The sequence below is a fragment of the Neovison vison genome, chromosome 9, assembly GCF_020171115.1.
Source record: "Neovison vison isolate M4711 chromosome 9, ASM_NN_V1, whole genome shotgun sequence".
Lineage (NCBI taxonomy): Eukaryota > Metazoa > Chordata > Mammalia > Carnivora > Mustelidae > Neogale > Neogale vison.
This window is the reverse complement of record NC_058099.1, coordinates 23,557,907-23,581,829: the sequence shown is the minus strand read 5'-3', so window position 1 is coordinate 23,581,829 and position 23,923 is coordinate 23,557,907. Positions and strand designations below refer to the sequence as shown.

General features: G+C 41.6%; 1 protein-coding gene across 1 annotated transcript in view; it reads right to left on the bottom strand.

Annotated features, from left to right (window-relative positions):
• The window catches only part of CTNNAL1 (catenin alpha like 1), a 63,181-nt gene that overhangs the window by 14,785 nt on the left and 24,473 nt on the right, over positions 1-23,923 (bottom strand). Inside the window, exons 4-11 of the mRNA XM_044265185.1 lie at positions 22,294-22,413; positions 20,105-20,194; positions 18,947-19,117; positions 15,285-15,485; positions 12,594-12,680; positions 8,923-9,081; positions 7,194-7,286; positions 3,251-3,401 (exon numbers count right to left, since the gene is read on the bottom strand). Of these exons, the coding sequence (XP_044121120.1) occupies positions 3,251-3,401; positions 7,194-7,286; positions 8,923-9,081; positions 12,594-12,680; positions 15,285-15,485; positions 18,947-19,117; positions 20,105-20,194; positions 22,294-22,413 (1,072 nt within the window). The remainder of the gene's footprint in view (positions 1-3,250; positions 3,402-7,193; positions 7,287-8,922; positions 9,082-12,593; positions 12,681-15,284; positions 15,486-18,946; positions 19,118-20,104; positions 20,195-22,293; positions 22,414-23,923) is intronic.

Below are 23,923 nucleotides of genomic sequence, written 5' to 3'. Positions count from 1 at the left end.
GTTATCCCTCTTTCCCCCAATTCCAATTTAAGCTAAGTTTAATAATCATTTTTTAAAAGTTGATAAAGATACCAAAAATCATTAATCTGAATCATTTTATACTTAATTTTATACCTGTTTTTTCCAGACAAGCTTAATTATTGTCATTGATTCTAAGAGCAAATACATTAACTCAGTTATGTTTAGCTCTTATATCAAATTTAAAAAGTAGCATTAACAAACAATTCCTACCTCTGATGAAAACACGTTATAAACATTAGAAGTAACTGGAAAAACAGGAATTTTAATGGGGAAAACAGAGTTGATATTTGAATTATAAACCTGTTTTCAAAGCACTATTTTCACAGGGTTATCATAATTTTAGTACTCCCAAAATCCTTTGTTTAATACTCCCTAAATCAACACCACAACTGCACCATCTTTACTGCTCACCTCACCCCTCCAGATAAACCAAGTTCAGGGTTAAACTCAAGAGCCCCTCTCCTCTGATGAGGGTACCAAAATGATCTCTTACGAAAACCTGAGAAATGCCGCTCTCATTTTCACTATCCAGAGCTCTTCTGCCTCTCTATGAACTAAAGCTAATTTCCCAAGGACAAAAAAGTCTCACTATTTCACTAAAGATGTGCCATATAATTCCCTATTAGAAGTTCCCACAATTAGCTTTTTTGATTCGGGAAGGAGCTCCGCATGGCATGATCAGAAAGATCATGTCCTAGACCCACTGAAAATGAATCACTAACTACTGAAGGATAGGTGATTGGGAGCTAACTACAGGAGCAGGCCTGGGGTATTCTAATCCAAACCCAGTTGTCATCCCCAAACTCTCCCTTACCTCTACACTCAATCACCAAATCCTAGCAATATGACCTGCAAAATTCTTCTTCAGTCAGTCCTTTTTTCTCCATTTCTACAATCGTCATCTCATCATCTCGTCTGGATAGGTCATTCCCTTGTTTTGAACTCCATGTTCCTATTTATATGAACTCTTATTTAACTCATATTTATCCACAAGCATGTTCCTCCTTCTATGCCTCCCCTTTCTGCAAACAGCACCTTATACATCCAGTCTGCCAAGTGATAAGTTAGGCACAGAGCTATGGAACACAGCCATTGGGTAATCTCTGTATACTGAAGCCTAGTCATACTAATTCTAAGATGGTTCAAACAGAGCAAGAGAAATTCAGCCTCTTTGAAGGACAATTTCCAAGCTGTGAGAGGAGGCTTCTTTTAACACTTAGTTATCTAAAATAATCTCAAATTCTAAGCGCTATGACTACATATTCACCATTAAGGGAAAGTGGAGTCTTTCTGATCTGGTCCTTTCTAATATGAAGACCATGGCTTCCCAGGAGGGTTTGGTAAGAAGGCAGAAATAGATGAAGAGAGAAAGCAGAAAGACAAGTAGTGATTTTTGAGTTCTCAAAACAATCCCAGGAGGCCCTATTGTGAAATTTGCGTGTCTCAGGGTAAGAGGGACAATGACCTAGCTCTGAGTCCCTTTCTCATTGCTTACCATGTTATTTGCTTTAATTGGTTGGTTAAACGATTCTTGCAAACATATTTGATAATTATTCTAGTAATGAGAGTCAAGATACTCAGAGCAGAACAAAGGTAGCTAGAATACAGCATAGGCTTTTCAATTATAGCTGTAACATGAGTTATAACAGTAGCAGAAAGAAATCAGGATCTGAAGAATACACTGTGTCCTTTGTATGGAAAGTAGTGGACAGGTGCAAGGTAATAGGCAGGCTTGTCATAATAATTGTACAGAACAGGAAAAACAACACTGTGACACTGGACTCAAGCCAGTCAATAATTGCTCACCCAGAGCTGAACATCTTTGTCAGAAAAGCTATTCTTATGAGTTTACTGATAAAGGTCAGGACAAAGAAAGGAAGTACAAGAAATCAACCACCTCCATCTCAGTTAACTCCACTTAAGGATCCTTCTGAACAGCAAGATACTTCTCCAGTTCCACAATGGATGTGTCATTGATGGAGGCAACAGCTCCCCACCTACGAAGCCCTAAAGAAGCCCTGATTTTTTTGAGCATATGTTACCTAAACCCAAAGAGGAGACCATTTTAATAACATCCAGCTTGAGAGTAAAAGAAACCAGAGACCATGTGGCCCAAACGTAAGTACAGGGTTTTCCTGTTTCAGTTCTCGTCTATCTGTAGTGGGTGCTCGTGCTGAGAAAGATGGGGAAGTCACTTTCTTCATTTCCTAAACACGTCCTACAGTCAAATGACCTTCTTCAGACACGAATCAACATCATCACTCTACCTTTTAATATATGAAAACTGCCTCAAATGAAAATCCACATGCTTATACTTTATAAAAGCATCAAAAGGATTAGCCATTTAGACTAGCTATCACAGAAAACTTTAAATGTAAAAGCATGGTAAACATTTATTATACTTCACAAATTAGCATATACTTATAAAGTCTATCTAATTCCTTGATTTTAAAAAGCAAATCAACAATTATCCTAAATAGGTATTTTTTAAAATATGAAATGTTTAGATGTTCAAGTCAACAAAAATAAATGTGTAATTTGATGTTTTTGTGGCTTTAAGGACATTTTATTAAAAAAAAAAAGCATGCTTGATGCTAATAGAAGCCATTCAAAGGGGGAAAATACATGAAAACACATAAACATAAATAAGAGGACACACAATACAATGGAAAATGAACAAAAGTCCCTGTTATTAAAATAAAGAATAAAAATGATGTCTTCCTATACATTGTATAGTGCTATTCTACATGTTGTAGAAATACCAATGAACTTACCCACCACAGGAAATTTTCCAAGATTATGTAGTCATCAAGAAAGAGATTCCATCCAAGTGGAAGGAAAGCAATTCAAAAATCAAATAACTACATTCATTTCATTATGAAGTTAGTAGAATTAAATCAGAGAATAATTCTATTACAGAAGAGCTTTTGTACTAAAACAAAAGAACAATTAAGATAAAATATAGAATGACTGAATTTCAATAGGAAAACTAGAATATTAATATTAATTCAAAGACATCTACTATACTGTTGTACAATAAATCATACTGCTTACATACTACAATAAAGAAGGACACACAACATTTTCACAATTTCTCTGTGGAAGATATGTTACTATAAAAATAACCCACTGGGTTATTATAATTCATTTTGCAACTGAGGTCTGACATTAAAAACTAATAAAGCTAATTAAAATATTACTATTTCTAAATATGTGGACCATTTCTCACCTCGTCTTCCTTCAAACACGTCATTGATTTCTCTTAGCAGTGTTGACATGTCACCAATTTGGGATTCCCAAGCTTCACAAAATACGTCTAGATTTTCTTTAGCAATTTTACTAGATGGATGCAATGTCAATGTTTCAGCAGCAGAAATTATCTAACGAAATACAACATACACAGGTATCCATTTCAGAATCTTAGCTCTCAACATTATATTGGAGATCAAACTTAAGTCTGTACTGTTCAACTCAACAAACAACGATGAAGGGCCTTCCACACCTAAGCCCCATGTTGGCCAACGTGGAGATACATGGAACAAAACTGTTTTTTTTTAATGTGATCCACAAATAAACAACACGCATCATCATATACAAATCTTTATTCAGGGAGCAGTGGTCTTTATTTCAGGAAAACTGTTTTAACAGAGTTATTTCCCCAGCAGAATTCAAAGATTTATAGTCAGGCTGGAAAGAGGATAGTGTGCACTGTCGCACAAGAGACAGGGCGGTGGCTGTGGCAGCAGGGGCCACAGTGTAATGGCGCTGGTGGTGGTAGGAGGCGTGGGAGTGGTAGGAGTAGTGACAGTGGTAGGCGGCTCGTAGTACTGGCACTGGCAGGAGCGGTAACATACACACACACCCACGAGCACACGGCAGATACCTTCTAGAGACAGTGTCTTAGAGGTCTGATATACATTAGTATTAATCTTCGGAAACACACAAAATATATTATTCCCATTACACAGCTAGAGAAACTGAGGCTCCAGGACACAAGTAACTGATACATGGCTCTTCATTCACCTACTCTGTGCCAGGCACTGTACCCATGTTCCAGGAGCTGGGAACGTGGTTGAGTGAAACAGATAAAGATGCCTGTCTCCGTGGAGCTCACATTAAACTTGGGGGAGACACAGGATGCCTGGGTGGCTCAGTTGGTTAAGCGGCTGCCTTTGGCTCAGGTCATGATTCCAGCGTCCTGGGATCAAGTCCCACCTCGGGCTCCCTGCTCAGCAGGGAGCCTGCTTCTCCCTCTGCCTCTGCCTGCCGCTCTGTCTGCCTGTGCTCACTCTCTCTGACAAATAAATAAATAAAATCTTTTAAAAAGTAACAAAAACTGGGGGGAGACAGATAATAAAAAACATACAAGTACATGATAAGATACTGTAAATTATGATAAGTTATATGTATAAAAATCAAGGGTAAGGAGGAGAGAGATGTTAGGCGGTCTCAGAAAAGGTGGCATGTGAAGGCAAAGAACTGAAGAAGGCCGGTGGGGAGGGGGGGGAGACAAAGGAACGCTAAGGCAAGTTGTTTGGGATGAGGCGGGAGCACCTCTAGCATGTTCAAGGATCAGCCAATAGGCCAGTGTGACTGAGCCTACATGAAAAAAAAGGAAAGTCATCGGAGGCCATGTGATGCGGAACATACACAGTTAGGACTGGACTGGACTGTGAGAGAGGAAGTCACTGGAGGGCTTTCAGAAGACTGATATGGTCCCCGTCACCCTATTTTTAAGGGAATTAGAGCCACATGCTCCAACCGCGTGGGCACAGTCACACGAGCACGGGACTTGACAAGCAGGTGGCAGCTTCATGAGCAAAACAAGGTTCCCCATGTTCAGGGAAGGCGGGCACATGGGCTCACCAGAAAACCATGGGCTACATTTCAGGGTGACTCCCCTCTTGACCAGGAACCACTGTATGGTGCACAAACTGCTCCGCTGTGTCCTAGATAGGACTGAACATGCTAAAGGAAATATAAGGAGGACACAGCTCAAGTAGAGATGTCCAGAAATAAATACAAATTATCCCAGAGGCACGCTCTATTTCCTTAAATGATCCCTTTGCGAAGCAGATGGGAAGGACTAGGAGTAAAAGCTAAGGCTGTGGGAACAAAAACGCTTCTTAGGTTACGGAAGTTGCCAACAGGCTCTATCACCATCCTGGGGAAGAAAGTGTGGTTATTCCTCCTCATATCCCTGTCACATTAAAAACAGTAAGCAGAGAATCACAGCCACATAGCAAGCACGGCTTCAGAATAGCAAGAGCTGACTGCCTAGGCAGCGGAGTCCCACTCTTTAATTCTGCTGAAATACAATGAAAGCCAAGGCAAACAGGATGAACCTCAAGTAGAGATGTAAATATTAAAGCCTTGGTTTCTCCTAATAAGCAGAGATCCTCTGGTTATAATAAAATGTTCAGCAGATGATCATTGCTAAGGATCACTAGTATACTTCCTCCTTCCATGATAAGCCTTTGACACTGTTCTCTACAGGAAAGCACACATCCCTCCAACATTCCACACGCTTCTGCTGGAGGACACAGGCCACCACCACTCTAAGGTGTTGCTGTTCTCAACTCTAAATCCAAGGGCTCTACTAATACTGCAGTTAGGAGTATCGTCCTTTGGCACGACAGATAAGAACACCTGGTAAATTGTATTTTGGAGCTTAGACCTAAAAAAGAAAAGAAGCCCCTCGCTTTTCTCTTTAGATTAATTTGACAGGGATAGTATTAAATGGGATATCAATTTTTAAAAGATTCTGGAAAATTATAAGGACAAAGTAGTATTTCAGAAAATTCAGAAAAAAATCTAATTCTTCCAAAGAAGCTCAAGAACTTTCATTTCTACATATTCCCATGTAGTCATTTTCTATTTTTTTTTAAGATTTATTTATTTTTAGAGAGCAAGAGGGAGCATGAGCAGGAGGGGCAGAAGGAGAAGAAGAGAGAGAATCCCCAATATGGGGCTTGATCTCATGACCCTGAGACCATGACCTGAGCCAAAACCAAGAGTTGGACACTCAACTGAATGAGCCACCCAAGCATCCCTCATTTTCTTATCTATGTACATTTTACATAGTATCAATTGTAGTAAGTATACAATCTGTATCCTGCTTTTATCATCTAACATTTTAACAATATATTTTTCAATGTTGCTAATTCTAGTTATCATTATCATGCTAAGGTCATAATGTATTATTTACCTAACTTAAGAGAACTATTTTGGTTCCAACTGAATCTTACTATAAGTAATGTGGGAACAAATATTGCTTTAGTTTCTGTTTTTCTAATTTTCCCTATGTCCTTGGGAATCCTAGGTCAAAACACATAAATATTTTTATGGCTTGGTCCATAACGGTAACTCTTTTTTTTTTTTTAAGATTTTATTTTTGGGGGGACTCCTGCTCAGTCAGTTAAGCGTCTGCCTTTAGCTCAGGTCATGATACCAGGGCCCTGGGATTGAGGTCTGCATCTGGCTCCCTGCTCAGCAAGAAGCCTGCTTCTACCTCTGTCTGCTGCTCCTGCTGCTTATGCTCTCTCTCTGACAAATAAATAAATCTTTAAAAAATTTTTATTTTTTTGTTTTTATTTATTTATTTGAGAGAGCGCATGAGTCAGGGAGACGGGCAGAAGGAGAGGGAGAAGCAGACTCCCCACTGAATAGGAAGCCCAAAGTGGGGTTCGATCCCAGAACCCTGAGATCATGACCTGAGCCAAAGGCAAACACTTAATTCACTGAGCCAGCCAGGTGCCTCTAAGATTTTATTTAAGTAATCTCTATACCCAATGCAGGGCCGGAAATCACAACCCCAAGACCAAGAGTGCACACTCACACTCCACTGCCTAAGCCAGCCAGATGCCCTGGTAAATTACTTTTCAAATATGTCATTACAACTTGCACTGCAAACAGCTTCATTGAAAATAAATATAAACTAGGACATCAATTAAATGGGCCAATCTCCAGTTTCGCAGCTGAGCAGCATCAGTGTGGAATGTCAGCTATGTTCTGGCACACTATCCATGAAAATGCCATTTCCTTCTTCATTACTCTCAGTAGATTTGACCTCTAGTTATGCAGAACCACGTACATCTTCCTTCCACACAATTTGCTATGATACTCAGACAAGACATAATAAAAAGAAATGATCTGCTATTGACCATACATACCTGTTGGCCAGTCACCTGAAATGTTTCCTCTGCATGTATACAGGTTATTTCAAGAGGTTCTGTCCCAGATATATGCCGTAACAATCGACAGACCTATGAGACAACATTTGAACTGAGGGTATAATACTTAAGACTGGAGTGTTTTGTATACTTGAGAGATGTATGCTAAGAGAGTAGGTCTTGCAAGTTCACAAGGAAAAATGATTTTCTGTAACTATATGAGGGCGATGGATGTTAACCAAAATTTACTGAGGTGATCATTTCAAAATATATACATATATGAGATCATTATGTTGTATACCTTAAATTTACAGGATGTTATATGTCAGTTATACCTTTAAAAAACTATTTTAAAAAACATAATCATCAAATCTATTCTAAAGATTTTATTTATTTATTTGACAGCCAGAGATCACAAGTAGGCAGAGAGGTAGGCACAGAGAGAGGAAGAGGAGCAAGCTTCCCACTGAGCAGAGAGCCCGATGTAGGGCTTGATCCCAGGACCCTGGAAGCAAGACCTGAGCTGAAGGCAGAGGCTTTAACCCACTGAGCCATCTAGGTGCCCCCATCAAATCTATTTTAAAACAGAGATGTATCTATAGTCATTTTAAGAATGCTCCCTAGCAGTTTTCATGTGTAAGCAAGTAAAGGAGAGGAAGCTAGTCCACTTAGTCTAAGGGCTCCTCTAACTGCTAGTCTTTGCGATTTGGTGAGCCAGGCACAGCAGGTAACATGGAGACAGCTCTGTGGTTCCTACCTGTGTATTTACATACATGTTGGCTATATACCTCATACGCACAAGTTATACACAAGTTAAGTATATATTTTTTTACTAAGAGATATCTGGTGTTTTCAGTAAGTAGCAGGCTTAGAATATCAATCAATAACTGAAATTACAGCAAAAGTGACAGGTGAAACCCCAGTAACACCCAAAAAGGTCTGGGCAGAACAGAAGAGGTTCAGAGGAGGAATACTGGGCTGAATGTCTTTTCTCTGTCCGTCCACATCCACTCTCCTTCCTTCCCAAACTGCTTTCTGCCCTGGGACACTGACATCTGTGGTCTCCAGCTCTGTCGGGGCAATGGGAAGGACCAGCAACAGACCAGCAGGAATGCAGAGCAACGGCCTTTATTCTCATGCTCTTTCCCTGCAGGGTTGCCTTGGGCTGTCTCTGTGTCTAGTCCTGAAATCAAAACCTCTTACAGTGGCTTTCTGAAAGACTCTGTGACCTTCCAGTTTCCAGTACCCACTCCTTCTCCCTATGAATTTGGGCCTATCAGCAGTACCAGCTCTGTCACTAACCCCAATCACTGCACTCCCACAGTTCCCCTCACAACCTGGCTATTCCACTGTAAACAGCTCTGCTATTAAAGGCTCTTTAAATTATTCTAATTCAAGTGTGCCATCTCTTTCATGCTGAGACCCCCCCACAGATTCAAACAGAAACAAGGTCATACAATGTGTCTGCACTGCTCTACTCCAAAGCCTAACCTCTCTGAGAGAATAAGGACAAGAAGATTAATAAGTGCATCTGCGGGTTCCAGCATTTTCTGTTGTTTTTAGAGGTCAGACTGTTGTTAGGACAGATAAATATTATATCTTAAGATTCCAAAGGAGACAGAGAAAATGCTCACATAAGTTATCCAAAAAAACATATTTGAGTTACTCTACCCCCTAATACAGCTATCATGAAACCACAATTTCTTTAACAAACGAACCGATTACTCACCTCGACAAGCTGCTCTTTCTGTTCAGAGAGTTTACACGCATATTCAGCCAAGCCTTCTAAATTTCCTTCTACTCCAGTAAGTTTTAATGCTTTTAGAACCACATGATCGGCATGGTATTTTAACAGATCTGCTGCCAGCTGGGTTGCTGTCCTATGGAGCTGCAGATGTGGGGGGTGAAGGGTAATGAAAGAAAGACAACAAACAATCCGGTTTTGTCATCGAGCACCTCACAATCACTTTAAAAACGAAAAAGGAGCAACCTCAATGCGTCCGCACTTGGTGCACCGAGAGGAAAGTGTGCAGCAGAAGCCGCGCAGCACGGGGGAGCCTGTCAGTTCTCCCAGGGTGGGAGAGACATGGACATCTTTGAGTTTCCTCCTGTGCGTAGAACTGGTGTCTGCAGAAGACGAGCTGCTCGGCTGTGCTCCGCTGCTGTGGCGTGGCCGGGCCCTTTTTATCCTGCTATTCACCAACTCTTGGCCACGCAGCTGCTCTCTTACTTAAAAAATGCTCCCACTGGGGCACCTAGGTGGCTCAGTGGTTAAAGCCTCTGCCTCCGGCTCAGGTCATGATCCCAGGGTCCTGGGATCGAGCCTCACATCGGGCTCTCTGCTCAGCAGGGAGCCTGCCTCCTCCTCCTCCTCTCTCTCTCTCTCTCTGCCTGCCTCTCTGCCTACTTGTGATCTGTCTGTCAAATAAATAAAAATCTTTAAAAAAAAAAAGTGCTCCCACTACTCTAGAGGTTAGTAGGCAACACACCAGTATTAAGAGGACGGTATTCAGGGGCACCTGGGTGGCTCAGTGGGTTAAAGCCTCTGCCTTCAGCTCAGGTCATGATCCCAGGGTCCTGGGATGGAGCCCCGCATTGGGCTCTCTGCTCAGCAGGGAGCCTGCTTCCTCCTCTCCCTCTGCCTGCTTCTCTGCCTACTTGTGATCTCTGTCTGTCAAATAAATAAATAAAATCTTTAAAAAAAAAAAAAAAAGAAGACGGTATTCATATACTACGAGGAAAGGCAAATGGCAGTTCATGATCAGTAAGATTTTTCAATAGACTTTTGAAAAGGTCTTGATGTGAGATTCAATCTGTTAGGTGTTCAACAGAATTTTATGAGATACCCAGATCATGGAAGACACTGTACTAGAGGCTGGACATACAGACAAGTAGGACACACTCCCTTCCCTCAGGGGGTTATAGCCCATCTGTAGTTGCTGTCTAGAACTTTACTCCCCAACTCTTGGGTCACAGGATAAATGACAGACAAACCCCAAGGCTATATTTGACTTGGGATGGATTTTAATCACAGCCTACTCTCTGCAGATATCTTTGGGTACTATTAAGTCCAAAATCTTCGTTTCATCCTGCTTTTTGTTTAAAAAAAAAAAAAATGATGAGGCAGGTTATTCTGGGGTTCTCCAGGAAGAGATCATTTTTAATACCACTGTCCTAATGAAAATCTGACTTGAAGGAAGCCTATTGAATGAAGTGATTTTTTTTTCCTGGAAATAATCCAATGTCAATTCAAATTACAGTACCTTCTAAAAAATTGACAATAGAGTAGTCTGCTTTCACGCAATCAAGTGAGAATAATTACAGTCAGAAACAAAGACATGAAAATGTACTTTCCTTTGGAAACTAAATGCCACATAAGAATTTTAAGAAAATTTATTTAACCATCAGGGCCTTAGAGAATATCTAATGCCAGCCCTTTATTTTACAGACTATGAAAGAGGTCCTTAGAGACTGAGTGACTTGCCCACAGTCACGTAAATCTGAGTGGTTCTAGAGACAACTTACTACCACGCCTAAGGGAGGAAGGGTGAATAAGCCCGAAGTTCCGCTCTGGGCAAGGAACTGACCACCCGGCTTTACAGACACTGTCTGCCTTAATCCGTATACAAATTCATTCTAGGCTGATGTTGTTGCACCCATGTCGGAGGTTAGGAAAATGAAGCTGGTGGAAAGCCACTCAGTCAATTATCAAAGGATTTTCTCCTCATACTGATAGTCAAATTTTAACAATAATTTAGTTAAAGTTGAATGGGCTGGAAAAAATGGATAGGTCTTTTTTTTAAAAAAAAAAAAAAAAAAAAACAAAACGATAACATCTTTCTATGTTTAATAAGATGTTAAACGAAGGTTTCAGCAGAGGTCCGTACTAAGTAAGATGTGAAACAAATCATCATGTATGTAATCTATAAAAGAAAACCAAAACCCAATTCCATTCTCTTGAACCCCTGACTGCAAAAATATAAAAGAATAAAGGAATTAGAGATAAGGAAGCTCTCTCTGGACTGCTGACAGGTGTGTTCTGAGCATTACCTAGAGGCACACCCCAGGGTAGAGGGGGCAGGGTGGCCGGGAGCTGCAGTGAGGGGCTCTGATGAACACACTCAATCACCCAGGAGAGACAAAGTCAGCTTAACCAGACCCCAAAGCATTCTGTAAGGGCACCAGTTTCAAAGAACTTTCCACCTCCCCACCTCTTCTCTTTTGGCCTTGAGCCACACTGGCAAAGATCAAGAACTGAAGCTAAGTGGGAGGTGGGGGGCCAGAAAGCTGTGAAAAGAGACCAGAGACCACACCTTTCCCAAAAGCCCTCGGTGGGGCTGGGGGCTGGGGAACAGAGGTAAGTCCTTAATTGAAGGACTATCAAAGTAGCAATTTATATACTGGAGAACTCATTCTAATTTTGGAACTGAGATTTTGTTTCATCACCTAAAGCATGGACTGGCAAACTTACTCTGTAAGGGGCTGCACAGGAAATATTTTGGGCTTTCCAGGCTGCACAGTGTCTACTGCAACTACCCAACTCTGCTGTTGTGAAAAAACAGCAGACAATATGTAAGCACATGGGCAGGACTATGTCTCCCAAAACTTGACTTAAAACAGACAGCCTGGCTGTAGTTGGCAAACATCTGACTTACAGTGACTTTCAATTGCTTTAGAGTGATCAAATGAGTCAGAGATGGCCCAGTTTGGCAGGAAGCAGGGAAATCTCAACCAAAAAAATATTCTTAAAAATCAATTACATTAAGGTTATACTTTATATGCAGCAAAACGTACCAAAGGTACAGTGTGATGAGTTTTGACATTTGTATCTATGTAACCATCACCACAATCAATATTTCATACATTTCCTTTATTCCCCAAAGTTCTCCCATGCCTCCTTGTAGTAAATATCCCCCAACTTCTGATCCCAGGCAGCCACTGATTTGGTTTCCATCACTATACATTAGTTTTGCCTTTTCTAGAATTTCTTCTAAATGGAATTACATATATATACATCCACTCACATACAAACACACACTCGTTGGTGTCTGACCTCTTTCAGTGTTACGTTTTAGTGATTTATCCACATGATTACCTGCATCCATATTGTCTCTCTTCATTGTTGAATAATACTTGTTATAGTCATACCAAAATTAATTCATCGATTCCTCTGTGGATGGAAACTTAGACTATTTCTAGTTTGGGGCTATCATAAATAAAGGTGTTATGAACATCTACATACAAGCTTTGAGAAGGATGGCACGAAAAAAATAGTGGCTTTAAAACGGAAAACCATCTTCTAGACACACAGACATAGTAATACTAATGCACTTCATATATACTATGTCACATGAAAATTAGCAAAGGTTTAAAAGGGGCTAAATTTCAAACTATACTTACTTCTTTCTTGAGTTCATTGAGACTGTGACTGATTTTCAATACAGCAAGTTCTAGTTCTTCAGCAATACTTTTTGTTTTCTTGCTTTGCTAAAAATTAAAAAATATACATATATATAGTTACCTCATCTTTTTAATCTGGCAATTCCAATTTTATTTAACTACAAATTATAATAAATGTTTAATATCATTCTGTGCATTATAAAAGTAGGTTTTAAAAATTCACCTATTTATGGTTAGAATGGAAAATAGAATTTTAACTCTCTAGTTATATTTTCCCATTCTAACTATAAAAAGATAAATTTTTAAAATCTCATTTCTTTAAAAAATTTATCATGTCTAAAATGAATCTATTTTATCTTCTGCCCAGAATGCTCATCTCTTTGCTCTTAATGGAGTTAAAAATTAAAATACTATTTACCTTTAAGTCTCTATATAAATGTCTCCTTCTCAGAAAGGCCTTTTCAGATCACATAAACTATGTCCTCTTCTTACCCATTCTAATCTTTCTCTAAGTAATCTAGTTTGCAATTACATACTTACTCTTTTAATTTTTTAATTTTTTCTGTTTACACTTGATCTTCCCCACTAGGCCCTGGTAAGCTCCATGAAGCATTTATTTTGGTCACTCATGAATACACAATACCTGACACAGCAAATGGAAGGTAGTAGGTACTCCATTCTTTGAACAGATAAATCTAAGTTAAATGTCACTATCTTCAAGCAGTCTTCTTGATTCATCTCCCTAAATATAAATTTGCTCTCCTTCAAATCGCCGCAACACACAGTCTGTACCTCTGTTAGGACACCTACAAAACTTTCTGTACTTGTCTGACCCCTTCCCACACTTTTCTCCATTGCAAAATTCTTGCAGGCGAAGATTTTATCTTGTTCACCTTTAGATTTCTGGTGCCTGGCATATAAAAGGTACTCAGTAACAACAAAAATGAATGAACGAACAATAATACATCTGGCATGCCAACTCAGAGATCTGAGCGCTTGTGAAATATGGGAAAGGTGCTAATTGCAAATTTAAGTTTTGACAGACTCGGACAGAGAGCATTTCCTCTTTATGTTGATTTCTTCTGTTGATGCTTGGGGTTAAAATTTAACACTGAAACAATCCATGCTTCAGGTTAGATATAACATAGATATTTCGAAGTAATCACAAAATGTTGTTTTTAGCCCTGACAGCACTCTACTCTAGGTTAATTTCCCATTGATATGACCATTTGCACTATTGCAGTTCCAAGGAATAGGAGAAAAATCTTGATTTATATCTACTCTACCTTCATAAACCAATCTCTTTACACAAAAGTCAACTGCTCCTTCATTTGCTGTTCTCAGCCACATTCACCCCTCGGTCTTTACTGCCAAAGCTTTTATTCATAGGTGCCAGATTTGTTCCATCTATGCTTATGTTGTAAATCACATTAAATACTTTTTTTACATAACCTAGGTCGAAGAAATGAATAAACCGTGTGGGAGCGAGAGTCTCAAGCCTCTACCTCTCCATTATGTAACCACTCTCTACAAGAGTCTGGATACAAGCTCTCTGTGCTATCCCACTCTGTCCGTCCTTTTTTTTTTTTAAGATTTTTTTTTTTTTAATTTATTTGACAGAGAGAGATCACAAGTAGACGGAGAGGCAGGCAGAGAGAGAGAGAGAAGCAGGCTCCCTGCTGAGCAGAAAGCCCGATGCGGAACTCGATCCCAGGACCCTGAGATCATGACCTGAGCCGAAGGCAGTGGCTTAACCCACTGAGCCACCCAGGTGCCCTTTTTTTCTTAAGTAAATTCTATACCACATATGGGGTTCGAACTCATGACACCAAGATCAAGAGTCACATGCTCTCCCATAAGCCAGTCAGGTGCCCCCAACTCTGCCCATCTTTACCATTCTTGCCCACATAACCTCCCAGGCTGTATACATACCAGTCTATTTTGAATGGCTGCTCAAAATCTTACACCAGGAATCAGTACAAGTGTGGAACATCTTTTACCTGCTTGCTGGATCTATCCTTGTCTTCACTGCGTCTAGACTTCAAAAGGTTGTCTAAACTGTTGTGTCCATAGGGGCGCCTGGGTGGCTCAGTTGGTTAAGTGTTTGACTCTTGATTCGTGCTCAGGTCATGATCTCAGGGTTGTGAGATCGAGCCCCACCTCAAGCTCCCTACTGGGTTTGGAGCCAACTTAAGATTCTCTCTCTCCCTATCTCTACCCACCCACCCTTCTCTCCTTCTCTAAAAATAAATAAATAATATAATAAGTTGTTGTGTGTATAAACGCAGTGTCCTCAGAGTTAAGCACTGTACACGAGTGAATGGCTCTGCCAATAAGACTCAGGGGACAAGAACCTCTAGATAAGAAGCATTTGGGGGAGGAATTTTCCAGAGGTGAGTTTGGTGGACAAGTGGAGATGACGGGATGAACTCGTGGTAGGGACGGTGGTACAGAATCCAGGCTAGCAAGCCAGGTGAGAAACTGAGAAACGACAGGTCTAGAAATGTCAAGTACCATGCGCGCAGGACAGGAAGGATGCTCTGGACCAAGAGGGAGGGAGAAAAGGGATAAGACATCCTGCCCCACTGCAGACCTCCTTCATACTCCTGGTGATTATGCTAGCTTCCAGGGTTCTCAGAGATTTAGGGAAAAGCTACCCCATACGGTTTACTTTGACAAACGGGCTCTTACACCCTGAATCCACACGGACAGTAACTGCTGCAGTTCCAGTCTCGCCTGAGTTGACAGTTCCAAGATGCGTTCCCTGCGCTCGTGGCTGGTGTAGGCAGAATCAGTGAAGTCCTCAGTGCGCTCCAAGATGACTTCCAGCGTCGCAAAAAGACTCTCTTTCGACTGAAAATAAAGATTCTCCCGAAGAGCTTCAATATTCATCTGAGAATGAAAAGGATATCCATCTCCGTGAGTCAATATTCCTACCTAACCAAACACGCTGTAACTTCTAGCAGTGCCCAGAGAGACGCTAGCAATTTCCTTCCCTGTCTGAGGGCTTGGGGGAAATACAGCCTCCAGCGATGACTCTGTTCTCCAGGACACATTGCTCAGGAGCCACCACCAGCCACGCAGAGATTCACTGCAACAGCTGCCAACACAACACTCCTATGAAATCAGTAAATACTGAGGCAGAAAAGCATGATCATGTAGCAACCGGCAGGAAAAAATGAACCCGCCCGCAGGTAGAGAATCTGCATCTGTGAAATGCTGAGGCAAAGTCCTGAAAGACTTGTTACACCCAAATCTGAACTTGTGCTGAGCCCAGGGGCCAGGGTGTGGAGGATGTGGGTATGGGAAGGGCTGGGAAAGGCACCAGTTTTCCCTTCCTTAATTCAGCAAAAGGCTCCAAGTCCCCTAATTGATCTCCCAACATTTTGTTGTACACCCAACAGCACCTCTCTACCAGCATCATCTTTCTGAAATGCAAAGCTTCTGCTAGTGCTACCTCCCTTTAAGTAACTCCTCGCCACCTATACAATTAAGCTCAAATTTCTACCACGTAACACAAAATCGTCTAAGGTCTTGATTTTATAGATCTTCCTGACAGTATGTCTCACCACCTCCCAAGTTCCCAAACAACCGGTCACTTCAGCCATCCTGTGCTCAGAGTTGCCCACACATGTGACAGACATGTGTTCTCTGGCACGTCTCTCTCTCAGGGGTCTAACTGACGCTATGACACTACAGCTAGATCTAACCTCCAGCCTGTGAGGTGTTGTAAAAATACCTTGGGCCAAGAGGCAATCGGTGGTGATGACCAGGACTGGCTCACATTGAATGTGCGGATAAGAATAGCTTACAGCAACTGCCTTTGGTTTAGGTCAGGATCCTGGGATCCCAGGATAGAGTCCTGCATCAGGCTCCCTGCTCGGCAGGGAGTCTACTTCTCCCTCTGACCTTACCCCTTCTCATGCTCTCTCTCAAATTAAGAAAAAAAAAAAAAAAAGTTAAGGGGTGCCTGGGTGGCTCAGTTATGAAGCGCCTGCCTTTGGTTCAGATCATGATCCCAGAGTCCTGAGATCGAGCCCCACACTGGGCTCCATGCTCAGCAGGGGACCTGCTTCTCCCTCTCACACTGCCCCCATTCCTGTGCCCTCTCTTGCTGCGTCTCTATCAAATAAATAAATAAAATCTTTTTTTTAAAAAAAGTTAAAAAAGAAAAAAGAATAGCTTACATTTGTTTAGCACTTTAAAGTCCTTTCACAAACATAGACTCAAGTTAATCCTCGCATCTGACCCATTTTCACAGGACCCATGAAAATACCAAGATTTGGGAGGGTCAAGAGGCCACAGCAGGGCCTGCTTCCCCTCCTCCTCTTGGCCCAAGGTGTAACAGTAAGCACCCCATTCAAGTTAGACAGCATTTTTTTTAAAGATAGGAAAGAACATGGATAAAAGTCAGGTATGGAACTGACAAGGAGCATCTGAGAATTTAGAATTGAAACAATTACAATATAAAAATCAGTCATGTTGACCACACACCATTTATGTTAAGGTTTTTGGTTCTCCCCTTTGAAAGAGCATACACATGCTTTTAAACAGCAACTGAGTAGAGTTGTTTTTTCAAAAGCCATTCATTTATACGGTTTCCTAAAATTTGTCCATACATTCCCAGTGCCGAGCACAGTAACATATCCAGTTTCCATCTATAGATCATACTCTCCACCAGTAATAATGGTTAAGATGCCAACAAGATGCCCAGTGACAAGGAGACAGAGTCTATTCCTCATAGCTCTGTCCTCCAGAACGCCCGATGCTGAAGGATCAGCGGCCAGAGTGTCCAGAGCAGCTGGCAGTAGCCAAGGCGCAGCACTGCCCGAGTTAACCTGGAACCCAACTTGGCACCAGAAAGCAACAGACTTGGCTCTAGGCCTATTTGTTTCCCTAATTGTCCTTTAACCCTTGAGAAAACATCTCCCCCCTCAGCCTTTATAAAAAAAAAAACAGATTAGAAAAATAATCTCTAAAATCCCTTAGGTAATAAAAACTCTCAAAACAATGACTGGTCTTTGTAGCTTCTTTCCCCTCAGGAAGAGATGTAGGGCAGGGCCGGCTGCGGACAAGCAAACCCACAGGCACAAACTGCAAGGTCATGGACTTTGGGATTAGCGAGTCCCAGTTCTAAAGAAGGGTTTCACCACTGACTACACCTTTCCTCCTCAGAAACACAGGGATAAGAGTACCCACCTAACAGGGAAGGTAATGATTAAATTAGATACTATTCATGAAGACAATGACCCCTAAAAATAACTGGCCTTTCCATGACTTTGTTTCACCCCATATTCCTACCTAAGGAGGAATTAAAAAGATGGAAGGGATGTTATCCTCGCTGCAGCCTCTGGCCTATTAGATAACTTCCAAGGGCCCTAGTCTTCCCAGTTGTTAAATGAGAGGTTGTACAAGATGACTCCCTACGGTCCTCCTCAGTCAGACCCTGCTCTGACCCAGAGAGCACCTTCCCCAGCTCTCTGACTTCCCATGAGAAGCTCTGCCTGAAAATGGTGGGGATTCTGTGTCAGACTGCCGGGGTTCAAATCCTGACTCTGGCACTTCCTTGCTGGCAAATTACTTAATCTCTATTTCTCAGTTTCCTCAACAGAAGAGCAGCAATAGGATTTTATAGGTACACACACGTAAAGCATTCAGAACAGGGTTGGCACAGAGTAAATGCTCAACAGTACACGTTAGCATGAATCAGTGTTCATTCTAGGTTTGTTTGTTTTTTTTCTAATATTTTATTTATTTATTTGACAGACAGAGATCACAAGCGGGCAGAGAGGCAGACAGAAAGAGAGGGGGAAGCAGGCTCCCCGCTGAGCAGAGAGCCCGATGCAGGGCTCGATCCCAGAACCCTGGGATCATGACCTGAGCCGAAGGCAGAAGCTTAACCCACTGAGCCATCCAGGCATCCCCATTCTAGGTTTTAATTAACATTAACACTATTACTATTACCAGAGTCTCCAAGTCTCCACCGTGGAGCTCAGAGAAGAGCAGGGATTCCAAAAGAAATGATTTGCTGTCTGTCATCAAGCCTCGGAAAGCTCAGCACTGCTGACTGGGCAGGGAACACCTTTCTGTACAGAGGACACGAGGCTCCCAAAGCATGCAGTGACACGGGGCCCGGGGAGCTACTATAACCCCAGCCCAACGTTCTCCGTACAGACGACGCTAAACCAAATGCTACCGAATACTGAGTTTACACAGCGTGGCACTGTCTCTTTGAAAAGTATCTGCTTTTGTGAAGCATCTGTTCTAAAATATTACACCAACACATGCGTACTACATCTAGAGCTGTTCCTCTGATGCGGAAAGAAAAAAATATATCTTCTCCCCATTCTTACCTTGAATTCTTTAATTCCAGTAAAAATACTGACAGATGAAATGTCAGTCTCTCCACCTGGTTTGCAGTCAGTCACGATTTCTATCACCTTATCTAACGCCACTTTCATTCGGTTAAATACTCCTTCTTTGTTTTTATGGGCTGATTCGCAGTTGGGATGCCTGAGACATGTCTTCAAAACAATTGAGAATGTTTATTTTCAGACTGGGCCCATACCGTAATACACAAAATCTGACAGAGAACTTGTCATGCTAATAAAAATGGTTCTTTACCAAAATCTCCCGGGTCCCTGGCTCACCCAGCTGCTTCTCCTCACTAAAAGTGGAAGCAGGATGAGTAAAAAGCGATAGCAAGGTTAAGTGAAAAAGGCAGAGTGCAAAACTGTATCTTTATGCTTCAATAAGATTACTTAATTGGGGAGGGGGACTATCTTCATCATGATTAAAACTATTTTTAAATGTTGCCTTCCAGGTGTGAAAACTAAAAAAGAGCGGGGACACGTGACCACAAGTTCTATGGCAGCGGACATATCTTTGACTTCGGAAAATGGTGTGCATGAAAGCTGCTCAGGGGCCTGGACGTGAGCAGAGCCTTGCCAGCGGGCTCCGCGGAGGCTTCGCTACGCCAGCCCAGGGTCAACACCACGAGCCGAAACGGCGCCTCGAAGCAAGCGGCTCCTGAGCGGCCGACGACTCTCCTCTCGGACTGCACCGCGTCGCCGGCCAGATGCGGAGCGGAGTCACCAGCACTTGACAGACGACTTCGTTAAAAGTAGCAAAAGCAATCAGAGGTGCGGATTTACACACTCAACAAATTAAAGGCTGGATTACTACTCCACTGTCACTTAACAGATTCTAAGTCTCCTCGCTGTGTTGGGAGTACACGTGCGGGCTCCCCGACGCCACCGGCACCCTTGCAGGCAGGGACCCTGCGTCGCACGCCCTGACTCCACCCCACCCTCCGCAGGGGGAGCGCTCAGGCCGCGGGGACTCGCGGACTGACTGCTGTCTGCAGGGCGGACAGGAGCTGGTCCTCTTGCTGAAGGGTAACTGAGATTTGACTGCGGTAGCCTATGTTCCAATGTGTCACTGTGATCTTTTTAAAAAATGTAAAACATAAATTGGAGGCATATAAGCGGGTAAAACAAAAGCGTCCCTACCTTTGAGGCTGTGAGAAGCATCATTGTACACTTTTCAAGAACTGCCCTGGCTGCTGCCATTTTTGCCTTTTTCTTCTCGTCTTTCAGATCCTAAAAATGAAATAAAGCCACGGAGCCGTCTAGGATCCTGTAAGTAACTTCTTGAAAATTCACTTATGCAACAAGAATCAATTGAGTAACATTGTTTAAAAAGTGACAAAGTGAAAAAAAACAGGATAAAGTTTTATAAAATGCCAGCACTTTGATCTAAATCCATCAACACAGTGTATGCAAAGAAACAGGTGCCCTTAACTGAGGGCAGAGAGCCAGGACCTGAGACGGAGCAGGGGGTGATGCCTGGCACCCTGCACTCTGGTGGCCTGCACACTGACGATCTCGCGCCCACACCGAAATCCTTCCCTCCTGACCAGAAACAACCTTCCTATTCTTTACTCCATTAAGAGCGACCTATTTATCAAGCATTTGTAGGCTATTATTTCCTTTAATTAGATATTTAGATGTCAATACTTTCAGAGACCATGTCTGGTTAAACTTAACCAATATGCTGCTCTGAAATTTTTTTTTTAAGATTTTATTTATTTATTTATTTGAGAGAGAGAACACAAGCAGGGGGAGTGGGAGAGAAAGAAGGAGGCTTCCCCAAGAGCAGGGAGCCTGATGTGGGGCTTGGTCCCAGGACCCTAGGATCATGACCTGAGTCGAAGACAGGGGCTTAATGACTGGGCCACCCAGGCGCCCTGCTCTGAAATAGTCTTAAGGTGTTTTGGGGTCTCTCATTTTCTCCAACTGGATTATGAAGTCTGAAGCAGGCGCCGTGCTTTGAATTTTTTTTTAGTTTCTCTTCATAGAGCCCTTGATAGGATGTATGCTATTACAGAAAGTACCTAAGTGCTGTGATCAAATCTAGAACTAAACACTCTTATAATAATTTGGTCACGCCATCTAAATCAGAGGTCAGCAGCCATTTTCAACAAAAGGCCAGATAACAAAGTTTTCAGGTTTTCTGGGTCAGAGAGTTTGCAACAACTAGTTCAGCCACTGCAGTGTGAAAGCTACACTGAGACAGTCCGTGAACAAGCTAACATGCCTGTATCCCAATAAAACCCAACTACAGACACTGAAATTTGAATTACACAAGATTTTCACCAGTCGCATTAGTCAGTCTTCCCATTTGTGGGTTGTAGGCTATACCTAACACCATCTATTATACAGTAATAACAAATGAATGAAAAAAGTCTGTTAGAGGGCTAGTCAACAGGACAAAAAGAGGTGTCCATAAAACCAGGCCAATACCCATCTTCCAATTCCAGCCACAACCAGGAAAGTTCATGGCCAACATGATAGTCTATAGGACTGTTCCAAAAATCTTAAGAGGTCCCTTATTACATATCTAACTTGCTGACAAGATCAACTCATGCATGAATACCACAACAAAGAAAAGTCAATGCTAGATACAATACGGTCTTCTGCCTCCCTAAATTTAGGAGCTTATAGTCTAAATTGAGGAAAAGACCTATAAAGAACTAATATCACACTGTAGGTTAAAACCTATAGGCTCCAAGATCAGACACAACGAAGTTCAATCTGTTAGGTGAGTGACCTTGGGAAAGTTTATTATCCTCACAGGTTCTATCTCCTTAGCTGTGAAACAGTAATAACAACACCTGCCTTACAGGAATGTTTTCAATATTAATGAGATGTTGTGTATTAAGTACCTAACACATAGCTAATGCAAATAAATAAGAGCTTGACTTATTATTATTGATTCTAATGGAGAAAACTGATGGAAATAGATAGCAGAATACATAACAAATTACAAAAACAGATATACAATAAAATACTAACAGAATATATATATATGATGACTCAATTTATTTGTTTGAGCCCTCATAGAAGAGTCAAATGTATTTTCCTAAAATAGGAAGTATTAGATCCGAGCTCTGAAGGCAAACATGACCTCTCCTAGTATGTGTGGTGAGAACATTTAACTGGTAAATGTATGTAAAAAAAAAAAAAAGTCATGTAAAGTTACTTACTTCATCCTAGCTCCTTTATGAAAGGTTTTCAACACCAAGATTATAAATTTAATGAGCAAATAAACCAACCCAGAAGATCACAAAGACCACACCTCCATCTAAATGACAAAGTATATGTATATTTGAAAGTGTTTAAATGTGGTAAACACATACGTTTTGTCTATCTCCAGTTAGATGTGCAAACTCCACCATTTCATTTCCAAATTGACTGAATATTTGGACAAACTCTTGAAAGCTATTCACTTTCTCTAGTCTTTCCATAGTTGCAAGAACCTGCAAAACAGAGAGTAATTGATTGTCAGGTGTAGATATGAAAGAGACTGAGATGTCAAGGTTGAATAGAGGGGGAAAAGGAGACACTCTGAATTCTAGGGGAGAGCTCAGAAGGAGTCGTCAGAGGGGAAGACAGGGAAGGAGGAGCCCAGAGAAGTAGAAGCACATCCGAAGGTTAGAATCATGTAGGGAACAATTTGTTTTTACGGTGGGGAGAACTGAGCTTACTTGAAAATTAAAAGGAGAAAGAGTACAAGAAACTACTCGAGATACAGGAGAAGAGATCATTTATGTAGCAAAGTCTGGAGAAGGTGGACATGTGCAGGACAGAGGTAATCAAATCTTCCGAGAACTAGGAAGACAGGGGGCATAAAGATATTACAGGGAAGCCATAAGGTTCAGTGAACCAGAACTGCGGGAACCCTATTCTTCCCAAGAAAGTAGACAGAAGGTCACCTGCACAGGGAGGAGTGGAAAGGAAGGTGTGTCGCTTCGAGAGCAGGAAAACAGTTCGGATCAGTCAGGAATTGTCTGTGTTGAATAAATTAATTGCCAAGAGGCTCTGGGCAGCCAGGGGTAAAACAAACAAACAAACAACTTGAGAAACCTATAGTAGAGCCAAGAGACAATGTTAGGTGTTTTCTTGATACTAAAAGTAAAGTGAACAGATGTAAAACATATTTTCAAGTATTTTTCTCTAAAATAATAATACTGGGTTAGCTCTTGTCAGACCAAGATAGGTAAAGAAAACACAGATATCCTGTGTTTACTTTTGAAAATGAGGATATGATGGCTGGTAAGCCGCCCTGGCAGCTCAGGAAATCCAGGCGACCAGCACAGATAAGGCAGATTGCTACCACTGAGCAGAAATTCTGTCTTTTAAAGAGAGAAGGGTTTTTCCTATCACTCCAGCACTGCCCAATCCACCTCTCCAATTTCTTTTTCACTTGAAACTCACTCTCTTTAGTTGACTCAGTGCTCATCAGGTAGTGCTGTCCTCAAACTCCAATGAGACAATCCCTTCCCTGGCAGATTGTTCTCCTCCTTGCCTAGGGAATTATCCAGGGCAAGAAGTGACTCTCCATGCCCTGGCCTCCCCGGATGATGGGGGAGCACGACCATTAGCTCAGTGACTGGAAGACTTCTTCTAGACTGGGAGAGTTTAAATTTATTCAGCAAGCTTTATGATTATTCATAATCTCTAGGGATGCTGCAACAGAAATTCCATAGTGTGGATAACTGTGGTTTCAGATGATTGAATTTTTTCTCTTAAGCTTACAAATTATTATCCTCTGAGTCTGAAAAAAAAAAGGAATTTGGTATTTTTATCAACCAGGTTTCTACTACATACATTGTCATAGTTCTTGGCTTTTCTTCCCAAATCTGTGCACATGAAAGGCTTTCACGAATAAGCCTCAACAAGTAGATAACGATTTTCTGGGAAGAAATCCTATTTACATCTAAATGTATAGACCCAGTACATACATTGTTTAGGAATTACAGGTGCAGA